Source organism: Rhinolophus sinicus, linkage group LG16 (assembly GCF_036562045.2).
Source record: "Rhinolophus sinicus isolate RSC01 linkage group LG16, ASM3656204v1, whole genome shotgun sequence".
NCBI lineage: Eukaryota > Metazoa > Chordata > Mammalia > Chiroptera > Rhinolophidae > Rhinolophus > Rhinolophus sinicus.
This window is the reverse complement of record NC_133765.1, coordinates 24371283-24386393: the sequence shown is the minus strand read 5'-3', so window position 1 is coordinate 24386393 and position 15111 is coordinate 24371283. Positions and strand designations below refer to the sequence as shown.

Here is a 15111-nt window from a genome sequence, read left to right as displayed (position 1 = left end):
ACAAGGGACCAGGAAGTGCAGTCCTCCCGTGCTCCTGGAAGGCAGAAATCAGAAATATGACTTAATGACAACCACACGTGCCTCACTTTGCTCCTCCACCAAATGGGGACACTCACGCTTACTTTACATAGCTGTTGTTAAGGACAAATCAATTAAGGATCTCAGATAGCCAGCAGGTGGTACCTGGCACATGGTAATGTTCAATAAATGACACTGATTATTTTATTGTATGCAGTTAAATCCCCAGATCATCTCTTTCCTTGCCCGTAGCACTTTAGTCTCTTCAGAACTACTCAGCCCATTTATATGAATGCTCTTGTTTCCCACTGACCCTGCCTGGCCTGGCCTGGGAGAATGGAATCCCTTTTTCCTTGCTGGGCCTCTGTTCCAATGGGTGGTCCAGTCTCCAGGGATAGGAGCGTGGGGGCTGGCATCACATTTTTGAAGTTATCTAAGCCCTGGATTTCAATGTGTGGTCTGTGGACCAGCAGCGTCAGCCCCTGAACAGGTTCTGGTCCTTCATCCCAGACCCCCTGAAGCCGCATCTGCAGTTAACAACACCCCAACATCATGCCTGTATTTTTCAGTCTGAGAAGCACTGATGTAACCGGAGAGTCTCACATCTGAATGTGTATCAGAGTCACCTGGGGGGGGGGGGCGGCGGGGCGTGCAGCAACACATACTGGTTCCTGGACTGCTTCCGAGAGGTCCTGGTTGGCCTAGGAATCCACGTGTTGGAGAAATTCCAAGTGCTGCATGGGGTGGGGTCCATGGATCATTGAAGAATGCTGTTCTAACCTACCGTGTTTCCCCAAAAATAAGACCTAACCGGAAAATACACCTTAGCATGACTTTTCAGGAGGACATCCCCTGAGCATAAGCCCTCATGCGTCTTTTGGAGCAAACCTTAATATAAGACCCGGTGTTATTTTCGGGGAAACACGGTAGTACCCCCCTCACTGCATTTGCTTGCATACCTGGGTGGCGGGGAGCTCCCTGTCTTGCAGAGCCAAGTACAATGGGCCCAGCTGTCATCATGAAGCTGTTCTCATGTAATCGGAGCAAGCCTGAGCCTCACCACCCTGAGAGCACAGAGAGGGTGGCTTTAATGTTTAATGCCTCCATGTGCACGGCTGGAGGACTTCAGCCACGCCTCCTCCCCGGTCTCCCCGGATTTTCCTGGGTGTGCCCTGGGATGTTTTTCCTCTACTCTGTTCTTTGCCAGAATGCACCGCATTCCCTTCAGCAGTCCTTGTTTTTTTCCAACAATGCTGGGTCCTTACTCCACTCTCCTCTTTCAGTCCCCCAAAAAAGCCCCCCAGAACTCCCATGGAAGGAGAATCTCGGAGGCATCACCTACTTTTCAGTCAGCCAGACTCTGAATCCCAGTTTGGCTCGTTTGGTTCAGCTGGGTCACTTTATAAGTTAGCACGCTTTCTGAAAGTGTCAGAAACCCACTTCACACTGGCTCAAGTCAAAAAGAAAATCTGTTGGGGCCGGCCCGGTGGCTCAGGCGGTTAGACTGCTCCTGACTCCGAAGGCTGCCAGTTCAATTCCTACATGGGCCAGTGGGCTGTCAACCACAAGGTTGCCGGTTCAATTCCTCGAGTCCCACAAGGGATGGTGGGCTCCGCCCCCTGCAACTAAGATTGAACACATCACCTTGAGCTGAGCTGCCTCCCGGATGGCTCAGTTGGTTAGAGCACATTCTCTCAACCACAAGGTTGCCAGTTCGATTCCTCTGCTCCCACAAGGGATGGTGGGCAGCGCCCCCTGCAACTAGAAACAGCAACTGGACCTCCACAACTAAGACTGAAAGGACAACAACTGGAAGCTGAACGGCGCCCTCCACAACTAATATTGAAAGGACAACAACTTGACTTGGAAAAAAGTCCTGGAAGTACACACTGTTCCCCGTGCCCAATGAAATCTTAAAAAAAAAAAATCTGTTGACAGAACTGAGAAGTCCAGACACATGGTGGCGTCAGGCATGGCTGGATCCAGATGCTCACAACAGGATTTCTTGCTTCAGCTCTTGCCTCTGCTTGCCACTGTGATGGTTTCATTCTCTAGCAGGCCCTTCTATGCGGTGGCCAAAATGGATCCCAACAGCCACTGCCCCATATCCCACTGGCTTAGGAACTCAGAGAAAAGAATATCTGTTTCGTACTTGTTCCAACAGAAGTCCCAGGGCTGACTGTCATTGGCTCAGGTTGGATCACATAACCATCTCTGACCCAATCACTGAACCTGGGTAGAATCAGCCAGGGCAGAAACAGAGAAACAGAGAGTTGACGGGCGGCGGGGAGAGCTCCCAGCTGATAGCAGGAGGGGCAGTGAAGCCACATGGGCAGAAACAACGTCCCACAGTCCCTCTGACGGGCTGGTTTTATCTGCTCCTGGAGATAACGAGTTGTGCTCCTCTCCAGGGCACCTGGGCTCTGTGTGGATCTGTCCTAAGTATCTCCCTATTTTCCACCTGCAGGGCTCCACTGAAGCTTCTCTGTGACAACATGAAGTACCAGATCCTTTCCAGAGCCTTCTACGGATGTGCGTATTGTCCTTATTTGCCACGGTGGTCTCCAGGGAGCATTCATTGAGTGCCCAGTGCATGCCAGCACTATGGGGGGGGGGGGAGCCTGGCTCTCAAGTGTGAACCTGTGCTCCCTCTTTCCTCGTGTCTATTTTGGGTGAAGTTACATTAACCTCTCTGAGCCTCAATTTCCTTATCTACAGATTGGGGGTAAATTTTATCCCTTGGTCCTAAGAGAGGGCAGTGAACAGTGGGGTTCCTTGGTGGCAGGGGTTTGGTTTAATCACTGTTGCATTCCCAGTGCCCACCTTAGAGGGCTTGTTTTCTGGATTAGATGAGAAACATGTATAAAGGCCCCTACTATATTTCCCCGAAAATAAGACCTAGCCAGACTGTCAGCTCTAATGCGTCTTTTGGAGCAAAAATTAATATAAGACCCAGTATTATATTATATTAATTATATTATATTACATTACATTATATTATAATAAAGACCCATCCTTATATTACAGTAAAATAAGACCAGGTCTTATATTAATTTTTGCTCCAAAAGATGCATTAGAGCTGATGGTCCGGCTAGGTCTTATTTTCGGGGAAACACGGTAGCACCTAGCATTGCGTGTCATAGCTGCTCAATAAATGCCAGTTCCTTTCTCCAGTGGACAGAAGAGTAAAGTGGCCTGATCCCTTCCCAAAAACTTAAAAAGTAAATTTATAATACAAGTACTCTGATTATTTCCATTTAACAGATTAGGAAACTAACTCACAGGGAAGTGAAGTGACTTGACCAAGGTCACACAGCTCATAAGCAACAGCTGGGACTCAAACTCAGGCCTGCCTGACTGCAAAGGCTCTGTTTTTCCCATTCTGCTATGTTGATTCATAGCAGGTTTTATTTCCTCAGCCTTACAAGCTTAGATTGGGGATAGAAAACGTGTGTATTTCCAGGGATTCTAGAAAAGTATTAACATTACTACATCGTGAATAGGCCTGCAAAATAGTAGGGCATTATCTCCGAGTGTTGGGAGAGGCAGGGAGAGCGTGAGCTCCCCAAGATCAGGGCTTTGCCTGTTCTGTTCCCACCCATCCCCAGTGCGTAATGCAGGGCTTGGCATGGAGCAGGGCTTGGGTGAGTATTTACGGAACCCAAACAGGATTGCTTCCTGGAGGAAGGGGTGGGTATTGAGGTGGTGTCTTGAATGATGTCATCACACAATGTGGCTCATCCCTGATGATGGTTTAGAGCCCAGGTTCTAGAGCCAGGCAACGTGGGTTCAAATTCCAACTCCATACTTCTTAGCAAAACGACTTGGGCAAGTGATGAGACCAGTGTGTGCCTTGGTTTCCCCACGGGAATAATGAGCATATCTGCTTCATAGGGTTGTGGTGAGAATTCAATGAGTTAAGTTGTGTGAGCTGCAGGCACCGCTCCCTGGCACATCATGTGGGCTGGATCAACGTTAGCCATGTGTTCTCATGTCATCAGCATCGTGATGATTCCCATGGTTGCTGGGGGCGAGTCCTCAAGCTCTGGGAGGTCCAGGGACCGTTCTGGGCATTAAGGATGGGAAGGGGAAGAGACAGAAGGAAGGGGCACAGTCCAAACCAACAGGCTGGCATTTGCTGAGTGCCTCCTGTGTGTCGGGCTCTGCACTGTGCCTTCCAGGTGCCCAGGGTGGAGCAGGTCAAGGGCGGCAGGTTGGCAGGCATTCTTTGAAGAGTGCAGGGCCGTCTTTGAAAGTAAACCACGTGGCCTCAGCATCTTCTCAGTTAGAACTCGCCAGGACCTGCTTTATTCAGCTGCAGTTTGAACACGAGTCTTCCATTCTCTTTCTGCCTTGGCGTGGATTGGAGGCACCCAGAGAGACAGTGAAGCCACAGTCAGTAGCCCCTTTCTCCCTGCCCCTTCTCTGCCTCCAGCCTGTGAATTAATGCCATGGTTCCAGCATTGGAGCTCATGTCACCCTGACCAAGGCTGAAAACAGTGATAGGACCTCCCCAGGTCACAGAGCTGTTAAACAGTCAAGCCAGCAAGTGAGCTCGCCCCTCTGAGCCAAACCTTCCCTATCTGGAAAAGGGGGGTGATGAGAATTTCCTGGGTCACGAGGGTTCACGGAGATTGTGGACAGCACTTTGCAGACTCTGTGAGACGAGGCAAGGAGGGTTGGACGCTGGATGATGACCCTTTCCCTCCCTCCCTTCCCTGGCAGGGCTTGCCTACTGCAGACACCTGTCCACCGTGAGGACCCACCTGTCAGCCCTGGTCAATCACATGATCGTGTCTCCAGACTTGCCCTGCGATGCCGGAAACGGGCTGACGGTTGGGATCTGGGAGCAGTACCTTCAGGACAGCACAGTAAGGCTTGGCCTGGCGTGGCCTGTAGTGGGCCAGAGACTCGGGGTGGGGGGCGTCTTGTCATCTGAGGAATGGACCCACCGGCTTGTGGGGACTTAAAGATGTCGTGACATCGTTGGGTTCTGTGCACCCAAATTGAAGGCCCCCTCCTCCTCTTGAGAGTTCCAAGACCCATAGCTCATTTCTGCCCATTGGGGTGAAGACCCAGGAAGATGGGAAATACATATGCTTGCCTGGATGGTGTAAGAGATGAATCAATCACTAAGCATTTATCAGGCACCATTTGTATGCTCAGCCCTGCACAAGGTGCTGTGGTCCCCAGCCAGAGGGAATTTACAATCCAGTTGAAACTTCTTAGACTGATGAGAGTAGCCAAGTTAGAGGGAGGCAGCTGGACCAAGGAAACCCCCACCACTGTCCGAAACTCTTTCTCCCACTTCTGTTTTAGGGCCTATAACTATACCAGTAGGTATCTCACCAGGAATTGCTTTCTAAGATCTTATTAGAATACAAATGTCCCTGGAAGGAATACGTTTATGCTTGAAGTTTCATAGTCAAGTAGTTTTGGAAATATGATCCAACAGCTCTCTGTATCCTGCAGGACTACTCAGAACCTTGGCTGTGCTAATAGGTTTGTCCCTCTCAGAAATTTGGGGCATGTGGGAAATCATATGGAACAGTCCCTCAAATGTATTTGGCCACAGAAACCTTTGTTTGAAAAGTACCTCCCATGGCTGGTGGAAGGCGGAATCCACTTTGAGAAACACTAGTTTAAGTGCTGCCAAGAGCAGCCATTCAGAGGAGATAACCTGTTTCCTCCTTGCCGGATGAATCTAGTGGATCACTTAGCTGGGTATCTTTCCACTCGGGGTCTGGGGAGACCAGGCTGGTGAGCACCTGAGTCGGGCTGCCCCCGCCCCACTGGGGAAAGGTGCTATTTTGTGCATCCATCTGGGAACACCAGGGGACTCAGTGAGAAGAACACACTGGTTCCCCAACCTGCACAAGCAGAAGGGTGGTTTTACATTTTTGCTAAAAATAGTTGTTTTAAATTACAGGAGGAATGCCTAGTTTCTGTGACAATTCAAAGAACGAAGAATGCAGGTGTATAGAATACACATTTTTAAAATATTGTTTCCCTGCTACATTCCTCTACTTCTTGTCCCCTGAATTAATGCATAGTATCAGTTTGGTGTAGATCCTTTCATAAGCATTTTCTCTGCCTGTACATCAATAAATACATCTATATAGATATATCTGTAACTCTTATTTTTTAAAAAATGAGGTGACATATTTGCATTTTAAGTGACCAACTTTTATATCAAGGATATCTTTCAGATCTCTAGGCGAAACATTGAATCTTAGCATCGTAGCACCTCACAGATGGGTGGGCCATAATTGACTCAAATCTTCCCCTAATGCTAGAAAACTGGCCTCTCCCCCTCACCTTTCAAAAATTATTTCACGCAATGCTACAGTCGCTATGTCAAAGCACATACCTTTCTCTACTAGTGCTTTTATTTCGAGGGTAGATTCCTAGAAATAAAATTGACTGACGTGCATTTAAAATTTAAATAGATAATGGAAGCTTACTTTCTCAAAAGGTTGTGATGTTCTTAATCCCGGCCATCTATGAGAATGCACAGCTCATGAAGAATTTAAAAGATTTATAGACTTCTGGGCTCCACGCCAGCATTACAGAATTTAGCATCTCTGGAAGTGGAGCCAAGAATGTATAGTTTTTGGAAGTTCCCCAAATGCCTCTAGTGATCTCCCCCAATTTGGGAGGCACCAGTCTAAGGGGAAATGGGTTAAAAACAACCAATTAGTCAAAACGAGTATTTTTCATCTAACGTTTTGCAACCCTTTCACAACCTATTTCGCCAATGTTGGCTTCATTGTGGTATTAGGGTACACGCTGCAGTAACAAACGCTCCCCACTATCTGACAGCACAGAGGTATGCTCACTTAACAGTCCTGGGTGGGCATTCCTGCTGGGTGGGCATCTCTCCTCCCTCCAGAAGAATCTTTCAGTTTTGTGGCCCCACCATCCTCCAGGGACTAGTGGTCATCTACCTCCAGGCAGCAGAGGGGAAATGGAGAGCATAAGGGGAGTTCACCTGCTTCTTCAAAGCCCTGGCATGGAAATAGCTTACATCACTTCCTCTCACATCCCATTGGTCAGAACCCAGGCACTTGGCCACACCTAACTGCAAGGGAGACTGGGAAATGGAGTCTAGCTATGGGCTCCAGAAGAGGACATGGGTTTTTGGTGAAGAGTTAACAGCCTCAGCCATAAATATTAGTTCTCTGATTTTTAAACAGCTTTGACAAGGCTGTCTACATAATATGAATAAAAATTCCTACAGGGACAAAAGAATGGCTGGTTTTGCCATTGTGGTTGGGTATATCTAAGACTAGCATTAAGATGTGAAATATGCTTTTAATTTTGGAATGTGAAATAAAGAGGTGAGAAGAAACAGCATCCCAGTGCCCTTCAGAGTTTTCCACGCAGTTTTTACACACACTTTTCACACACACACACACACACACACACACACACACACACACACACACACACACCCTTCTGGCCCCCCAGCTAATTGTAACTGCAAAGCCTTTGCCTGAAAATGAGTTTTCAAAAAGAAAGAGGACAAGTCTCCACAATAGAGCAAACAGTTGTTAGAGTCATCTGAGTGTGCACAAAAGGGATGGGTCTGTGAAGGACCAGCTGCAAACGTTCATTGTAGATTAATTTGCTTTAAAACAATTTTCTTAGAGCTGAGTCAAAATTAATAACTCCAATATGATATTCCCAAATAAGCACAGTACACAAAATTGGCTGAAAATTAAGTAGAAATGTAAGTTCATTATATACCAGCCTTTCTTTTTTTTCTTTTCACAAAAATGGGTTCTCACCAGACATGTTCCGCATCTTGTTTTGTTTTGTTTTTGTCTCCACTTAACAACACTCATTGAGTATCTTTCTGTGTAGGTTCCCAAGGATGCACTCCCTGCCCTGTTTACTCTCTGTGTGGTATTTCCATGTAGAGGTGCACTGCTCCCCCACTGGTGGGCATCTGGGGGGTTCCCAGGGTTTTGCTGTCTTGATGCCACAATGGATATCTGGGTACAAATGGCTTTGCTCGTTCGCACCATGATCTTTGAGGGCAGGTCCGAGAAGCAGTACTGCTGGGTCACAGAGTCCACTCGTGCTTTTCTGTTGACCAAACCCTTTCCTCTCCCCCTCCCACAGAGTTACGAGAAGCAGGAGCTGCTGCGTCTCATCTACTATGGGGGTATCCAGCCGGAGATCCGCAAGGCTGTGTGGCCCTTCCTCCTGGGCCACTACCAGTTCGGGATGACGGAAGCAGAAAGGAAGGAGGTCGGTTACCCCTGATGGGCCATGGGGTCCTTGGCAACAAAAGGAGCCACATACTGTGGGGCTGGGCAGCCCTGGTCCCATGTGGGACCAAGATGGGGCAGGGAGATGTGGGGAGTCAGGCGGCTTGAGGCTGTCCAACAGAAATACAGCACAAGCCACAGATGTCCTTTTTAAAAACAAACTTCTTATTTTGAGATAATTCTAGATTTATATGCAGTTGTAAGAAAAGATGCAGAGAGATGTCGTGTATCCTTTATCCAGTTTCCCCCGATGGTAACATCTTGTAAAACTATGGTACAATATCACAACCATAGTGTTGCTGTGGATGCAGTGTGTGTGTGTGTGTGTGTGTGTGTGTGTGTGTGTGTATTTAGTTCTCTACGATTTTATCACACATGTAGGTTTCTGTGTCACCACCACAGTCAACATACTGGACATGTTTAGTGTTACAAGGGTCCTCAATTTATCCTTTTGTAGCCACACCAGTTTCCCTCGCACTCACCCTTGCCCCTAACCCTGATCTATTTTCCATTCCTATAATTTTGTCATTTCGAGAATAGTATATAAATGGAATCGTACAGTATGTCACCTTTTGGGGTTGACTTTTTTCACTCAGCATAATTCTCTGGCGATCCGTCCAAGTTGTTGATTTATTTTTATGGCTGAGGAGTATTTCAGGGTATGGGTGCCCCACAGTGTGTGTTAACTGTCTGCCTGCGGATGGACGTGTGGGTTGTTTCGTTTTTTGGCTGTTATAAATAAAGTGGAAATGAACGTCCGTGTACAGGTTTTCTTGTGAGCACAAATGATCATTTTTCTGGGATAAATGTTCAAGAGTGCAATTGCTAGGTCATGCGGTTAGCTTTATAAGAAACTCACAAATGCTTAGTTTTGCAAGGAACTTCCAAGTTGCAGTGGCCGTACCGTTTTATATTCCCACCAACAATATACGAGTGAGCCACACCTGTATCTGGACCAGGCTTTAGTGCTGTCATGATTTTTTATGTTAGCCGCTCAGGGTGTGTAAATGCTATTTCATTGTGGGTTTAATGTGCGTTTCTCAAATGGCTAGTGAAATTGAGCGTCTCTGCAAATGCTTCCTTATCATCTTTGTATCTTTGGTGAAATGACAGCTAATGTCTTCTGTCTGTTTTCTAATTGAATTGTTTGGTTTTTCACTGTTGAGTTTGAGAGTTCTTTAAATACTGTAGATATTCTTTTGTTAGATATGTGATTTGCCAGTATTTTCTCCTAGTCTATACCTTGTCTTTTCGTCTTCTGAACTGGGTCTTTTGCAGAACAAATTTTCAAATTTTTGATGAGGTTCGATTTATCAATTTTTCCTCTCTGGATTGTACATTTGGTGTCAAGTCTAAGAACTTTTTACCTGTATCCTAAGATTTTCTCCTATGTTTATTTTTTCTTAAAATTTTATAGTTTCCCTTTTTACATTTAAGTCTGTGATCCATTTTGAGTCCTTTATTTCTCTTTTTTTGTATACAATTTTTTTGGTATACATTTTTTTTGTATACATGTGTTGTTTAGGTCAAGGTTCATTTTTCACCTGTGGATGTCCAATTGCTCCAGCACCATTTGTCAAAAGACTATCTTTCCTCCATTGTGTGTGTGTGTCGTCCCAATTCTGCACCTTTGTTACACATCAGTTGGACATATTAGTTGGGTCTTCTATTTCTGGATTCTCTATTCTGTTCCATTAGCATATATACCACACTATAATTAGTCATATTCTGCTAATATCACACTGTAGCACATATGTAATTTTAAATGTCATAGTAGTTACATTTTTAAAAGTGAAAAAAAAAACAGATGCAATTAATATTTTTAAACTTTTTATTTTGAAAGAATTATAAGTTCACAAGAAGTTACAAAAATAACACAGAGATTTTGTGTAACCATTGCCTGGCTTTCCCCAATAGAAGCATCTTGTAGAACTGTAGTTCATTAGCAAACCAGGACGCAAACAACAGCACAATTCCACTAGCGAAACTACAGACCTTACAAGATTTGCTTCTTTGTTCATGTATGTGCACGTATGCGTCATTTCATCAAAGGAAAATTAATTTTAATAATATATTTTACTTAATCCAGTATATCCAATATGTTACCATTTCAGCATGTATCAATATAAAAATTACCCATGAGATATTTTACATTCTTTTATTCGTACTAAATTTTCAAAATCCGGTGGTAATTACACTCCTGATCCACGTACCATCTAGGCTATTAACTAAATATTTGTCTTTACATTGACCCGCTTAAAAGTTTACATAACTTATTTAAAAAGATGTTTTATGTCCCTACCATCAATGGAAAACCAATATGACTTGCCATAAATAGAAGGACACTGCAAAAATAAACAGAATATGACAAAATGATAGAATTCAGTTCTGTCCAGATGTGGTAGCCGGCCTGAGGCCTGCTCTCTCTTTGTTAAAAAGGGAGATTATTACAAAGTGGTAGGGACACGTTAAAGACACAGTGGCACCAGACTGGCCCGCCTCCTACCCAGAAAAGTTGAAATAGTGGAAGATGGAAATTTTCTCACACTGTGGGTCCACCTGAGCAGGGCAGCCTGTGCCAGCGAACTGTCTAAATCATCTTGGTACCAGCCTGAGGCCTGTGTGTGCTTCACCCCATTCCTGGGCAGACAGTAACCGAGAAATCCAGTGTGTCAGGTCCTGTGCTCAGGACTGGGGACCCAGAGGTGTGTCAGATGAGGTCCTTGCCCTCTGAGTGGGGCACGTGCAGTCACATGGTGGGAAGCCCAGGGGCTGTAAGATCACGCAGGAGGCACCTATGCCAGGCAGAAAGCTTCCTGAATTCTTTGAAGGAATTGCTTTTCAGGCAAGGAGGGTGAGGAAGGGACTTTAGGAAGAGGGGACAGCGAGAACAAATCCCTCGAAGAGACACTTGTGTGAGGTGGGGTGTATGTGGGGAAAGGCAGACGGGCGTGGTGGGGGTGGGCAGCTGGAACATAGAGGCCAAGGGCTGTGGGGGCAGCAGTGAGAGGTGGGGCTGGAGAGGAAACTAGGATGGTGACTTGGAGGGGCCAGGCTGTGACAAGTGGGCACCTGGAAGGAGGCTGCTACCTGGGGTCGTCCAGGTGTAGGCCATGGAAGCCTCGCCTGGCATGGCAGTGGAAATGGGAAGGTGGGTGTGGATGAGTCTTCAGGTGGTTGGCGGTTGGAAGCCACTCAGGACAGGCCCTTGGGCAGAGTGGACCCAGAGCCTCTCCGGAAGCCCTGAAGAGCTAAAGGATTCCCTGCCCCTCCCAACCCCGGTACAGGGAAGGCTCCCTCCCCTCTCTCTTCCTCTTCCTGCCCCTCCATACCCTTCAATCAGCTCGTCTGCCCCACCTGTGCCCAGAGGTCTGGCAGATGTAGAACCTCAGTTTCCTGGGCTGTGTAACAGAAACAACATAAGCTCCCCTCCTCTCTGCTGAAATCCCGTGAGGTAAAAGCTTGAAATCGGTGGCACTTCTATAAGGCCACGGCTATAAATAAAGGAAAGGGTCAGTTTTATTCATCTTTGTATCATCACCACCACGCCCCATCCTGGGCACATGGGAAGCCCTTAGTAATTACATCGAGTGAGAGGATGAATGGACGAAGGGAGCACCTTGCTCCTCTTGTATCTCATATGACTAGCTTGGTGCCTAGCACATAGTAGGTACTTACCAAATTGAGTAAGTGAATGGATGAATGAGGAAGGAGAGAGTGAATGTAGTAAAGAAGGAAAGAAAACAGTTTTCTCTCTTCAGTATTCCCAAGGCTTAGTACACTGCCTGGCACAGTAGGGGCTCAACAAATATTCGAATGTGTATATGAATAAATGAATGAATGAATGAATATAGGAAGGAAGGAAGGAAGGAAGGAAGGAAAAAAGGAAGGAAGGAGAAAAAAAGGTAGTGTTGCTCACTGCTGTGTATCCTCAGGGCCTAGCCAGTGCCTAGCACATAGCAGGTGGTCAGTTAATGTCTGTTGGATGTTACTCCATGAATGTTGGGTGAGTGCTTCCAGGGCTCAGGGTCTCAAGTCAGAGCCACCATCTTCCTGGTGGGGCTGGCTCTCCCCGGGGAGTTCCAGCATTTCGAGTGACCTTGTATCTGCCCTGGCAGGTGGACGAGCAGATTCATGCCTGCTACGCACAGACCATGGCCGAATGGCTGGGCTGCGAGGCAATCGTGCGGCAAAGGGAACGGGAGTCCCATGCGGCTGCCCTAGCCAAATGCTCGTCAGGGGCCAGCCTGGACAGCCACCTGCACCGGATGATACACCGGGACTCCACCATCAGCAATGAGGTGATGGGCGGCTCACCTCAGGGAGCCAGGGTGGGGGCGGGGAGGGCCAGGATCTGCTCCCTCCGGCTGTTGTAGGAATGGTGAGGGGTGGGTGCCTGGGGCCTTGGGACAGAGTCTCACCCCTAGTTTGTGGGTAGAAGGTGACTTTGGAGTCTGACAGACCTGAGTTTGAACTCCAGCCCCACCATTTTCTAGCTCTGGGGCCACCGGCAAGCACCCTTACTTCTGGGCCTCAGCTTCTTCATCTATAAAATGGGAATAATCATTTATAGGAGAGGTTTGTGTGGAGCCCAAACAAGATAGTGTGTATAAAGCACCTAGCACAGTGCTAGGCTTTCATGTATCAACAAATCCTTATTGAGTACCTGCCATGTACCAGGTACTTATCAAGAATATTCTGGAATGTCAAGAGTGCTGAAGTGACTAAGTCAGACATGTCTGTCCTCATAGCATCTCCAGTGTAGCAGCCCAAAGCAGGAGCTGAGAAGCAAGTTAATTCTCTTTACTAGTGACGTATCAGTCACCAGTTGCCACACTAATACTGCATAGGGAACAACCCCCAGGAGTCAGTGACTTGCGACAATACACATTTATTTGTACCCGTCAGTCTGTGGCCAGCAGGGCAGTTCTGTTCTGAGCAGGGCTGGGTGGCTCAGTCTTGTACCTCCTGTCAGTAACTGGTCAACTAAAAGGTTTGGTGACCTGCCCTGAACTCTCTCACATGCCTGGGGTGACTCGGCTCTCATCCTCCTGCAGGCTAACTGGATATGTTATCAGAGACAATGCAGGTCATAGAGAGATAGACACAGCCACCTTTTACGCCTCTGCCCTGGCGATTTTGCTAACACCCCATTGGCTGAAGCAGGTCACATGGCCAAGCTAGCCTCAGAACAGGCAAGACTAGAAGTTAATGGGCAAAAAGCATGTATACAGAGAGGGAAGTTAAAAATTGGGCCATTTAGACACCGAGTTCTCTGAAATATTACCCAGAAGTCTTACATACATGGCAGTTAAAGGTGGGGGTCTTCCAGTTGCAGGGGTGGGAGGTGGAAGCCCAGCAGCTGGTGTGGCCTCTGAAGAGGCTCCAGGGAGCGGGGAGAGAGACGACCCCCACTTTCATTTTACATACAGGAAGCTGAGGCCCTGACAGGGGACTTTCTGGAGTCAGGAATAAGGAGAAAACTATAGACTTCCTGACGCCCAGCCCAGCAGCCCCTCCTGAGCTCAGTGCAGGGTCCCTGAGCCGGAATGAGGCAGCCTCACCCATGCTCCCTCCTGCCTCTTTTTCTCTCAGTCCTCCCAGAGCTGCAGTTCCGGCCGCCAGAACATCCGTCTGCAGAGCGACTCCAGCAGCAGCACACAGGTGACCTTCCGGACGCCCCGCCCCCTCCCCACCCACCCCCTCCACCCAGCCTGGGGTAATGGCATTGGCTGTCCATCATCTAAGGTCACCTACGGTTTATTTGTTTTAGCTTTTTATACTAGCTATAAAAGTTGAGTATCTAGTTACACGAGTAATATATGAATGTATTCTCCCTGTAAAACAACATTCAAATACTGCAGAGAAAGCTAAATTTGGCTTTGACCGTCCTTAATCCCCTCTTGTCCTCCCTAGAAATAACACTGCTATTACCAGTTTGCTGTGTATCTTCCAGACCCTTCTGTATGCCTTTACTCACACAGAAATATGTAGACAGTATGTATACAATATTCTGCAATGTTTGGTAGTCTTAAAATTTCTACGTAAATGCCATTATATATGTATTGTTCAACAACTTTACATTTCATTTAGTGAGAAGGGATGTTAATTCAATCTTATTCACTATTAAAGAAAAAAGCAAAGTGCAAAAAATGTGCATACTATGTCACTTTTTGTGTAAAAAGCAGAAATATTAATGTGTGCATGTATTTGCTTCTCTTTTCAAAAACAATGGAAGGATAAACCAGAAACTAATCAAAAAGGTAACCTGTGGAAGGTGTGGGCAGGGAAAGAAGGTACATCTCCCTGAATATAGCTAGTTTTCTAGTTTCTACTTTGGGGATAGGTAAATTGTTTTATAAAATTTAAAGCAATTAAAAAGAAATTTAAAAAGCAAAAACACTTGAAACTAACAGTAAATGAAGTTGGTGACAAGAAGTTTTCCAGTGACATGGGCTTATACTGTTTTATATGGTCTGTCCTTGATGGGATATAGCCTAAAGACACAAAGAACCACAAATAATCTTTGAGACATATTCTGGAGATTTTTTTCCATAGTATTTGATGTATCGTTGACTTTTGAACAACATGGGTGTGAAATGCGCGGGTCCACTTACACATAGCTCTCTTTCAATAAATACGTACAATACTGTAAACCTATTTTCCCTTCCTTACAGTTTTCTTAACATTTTCTCTAGCTTACTTTATTGTAGGAATACAGTATATAATGCATCTAATGTACAAAATACGTTAAGCAACTGTTTATGTTATCGGTAAGGCTTCCCGTTAGCAGTAGGCTACTTGTAGTTAAGTTTTT

General features: G+C 46.3%; 1 protein-coding gene across 2 annotated transcripts in view; it reads left to right on the top strand.

The window, feature by feature from the left end:
* Positions 1-15111, top strand: part of SGSM1 (small G protein signaling modulator 1) — an 82503-nt gene that overhangs the window by 48723 nt on the left and 18669 nt on the right. For both annotated transcript variants that reach the window (XM_074321893.1, XM_074321892.1), the window contains 5 exons: positions 2486-2550; positions 4744-4889; positions 8146-8274; positions 12413-12595; positions 13890-13958. In XM_074321893.1, the coding sequence (XP_074177994.1) occupies positions 2486-2550; positions 4744-4889; positions 8146-8274; positions 12413-12595; positions 13890-13958 (592 nt within the window). The remainder of the gene's footprint in view (positions 1-2485; positions 2551-4743; positions 4890-8145; positions 8275-12412; positions 12596-13889; positions 13959-15111) is intronic.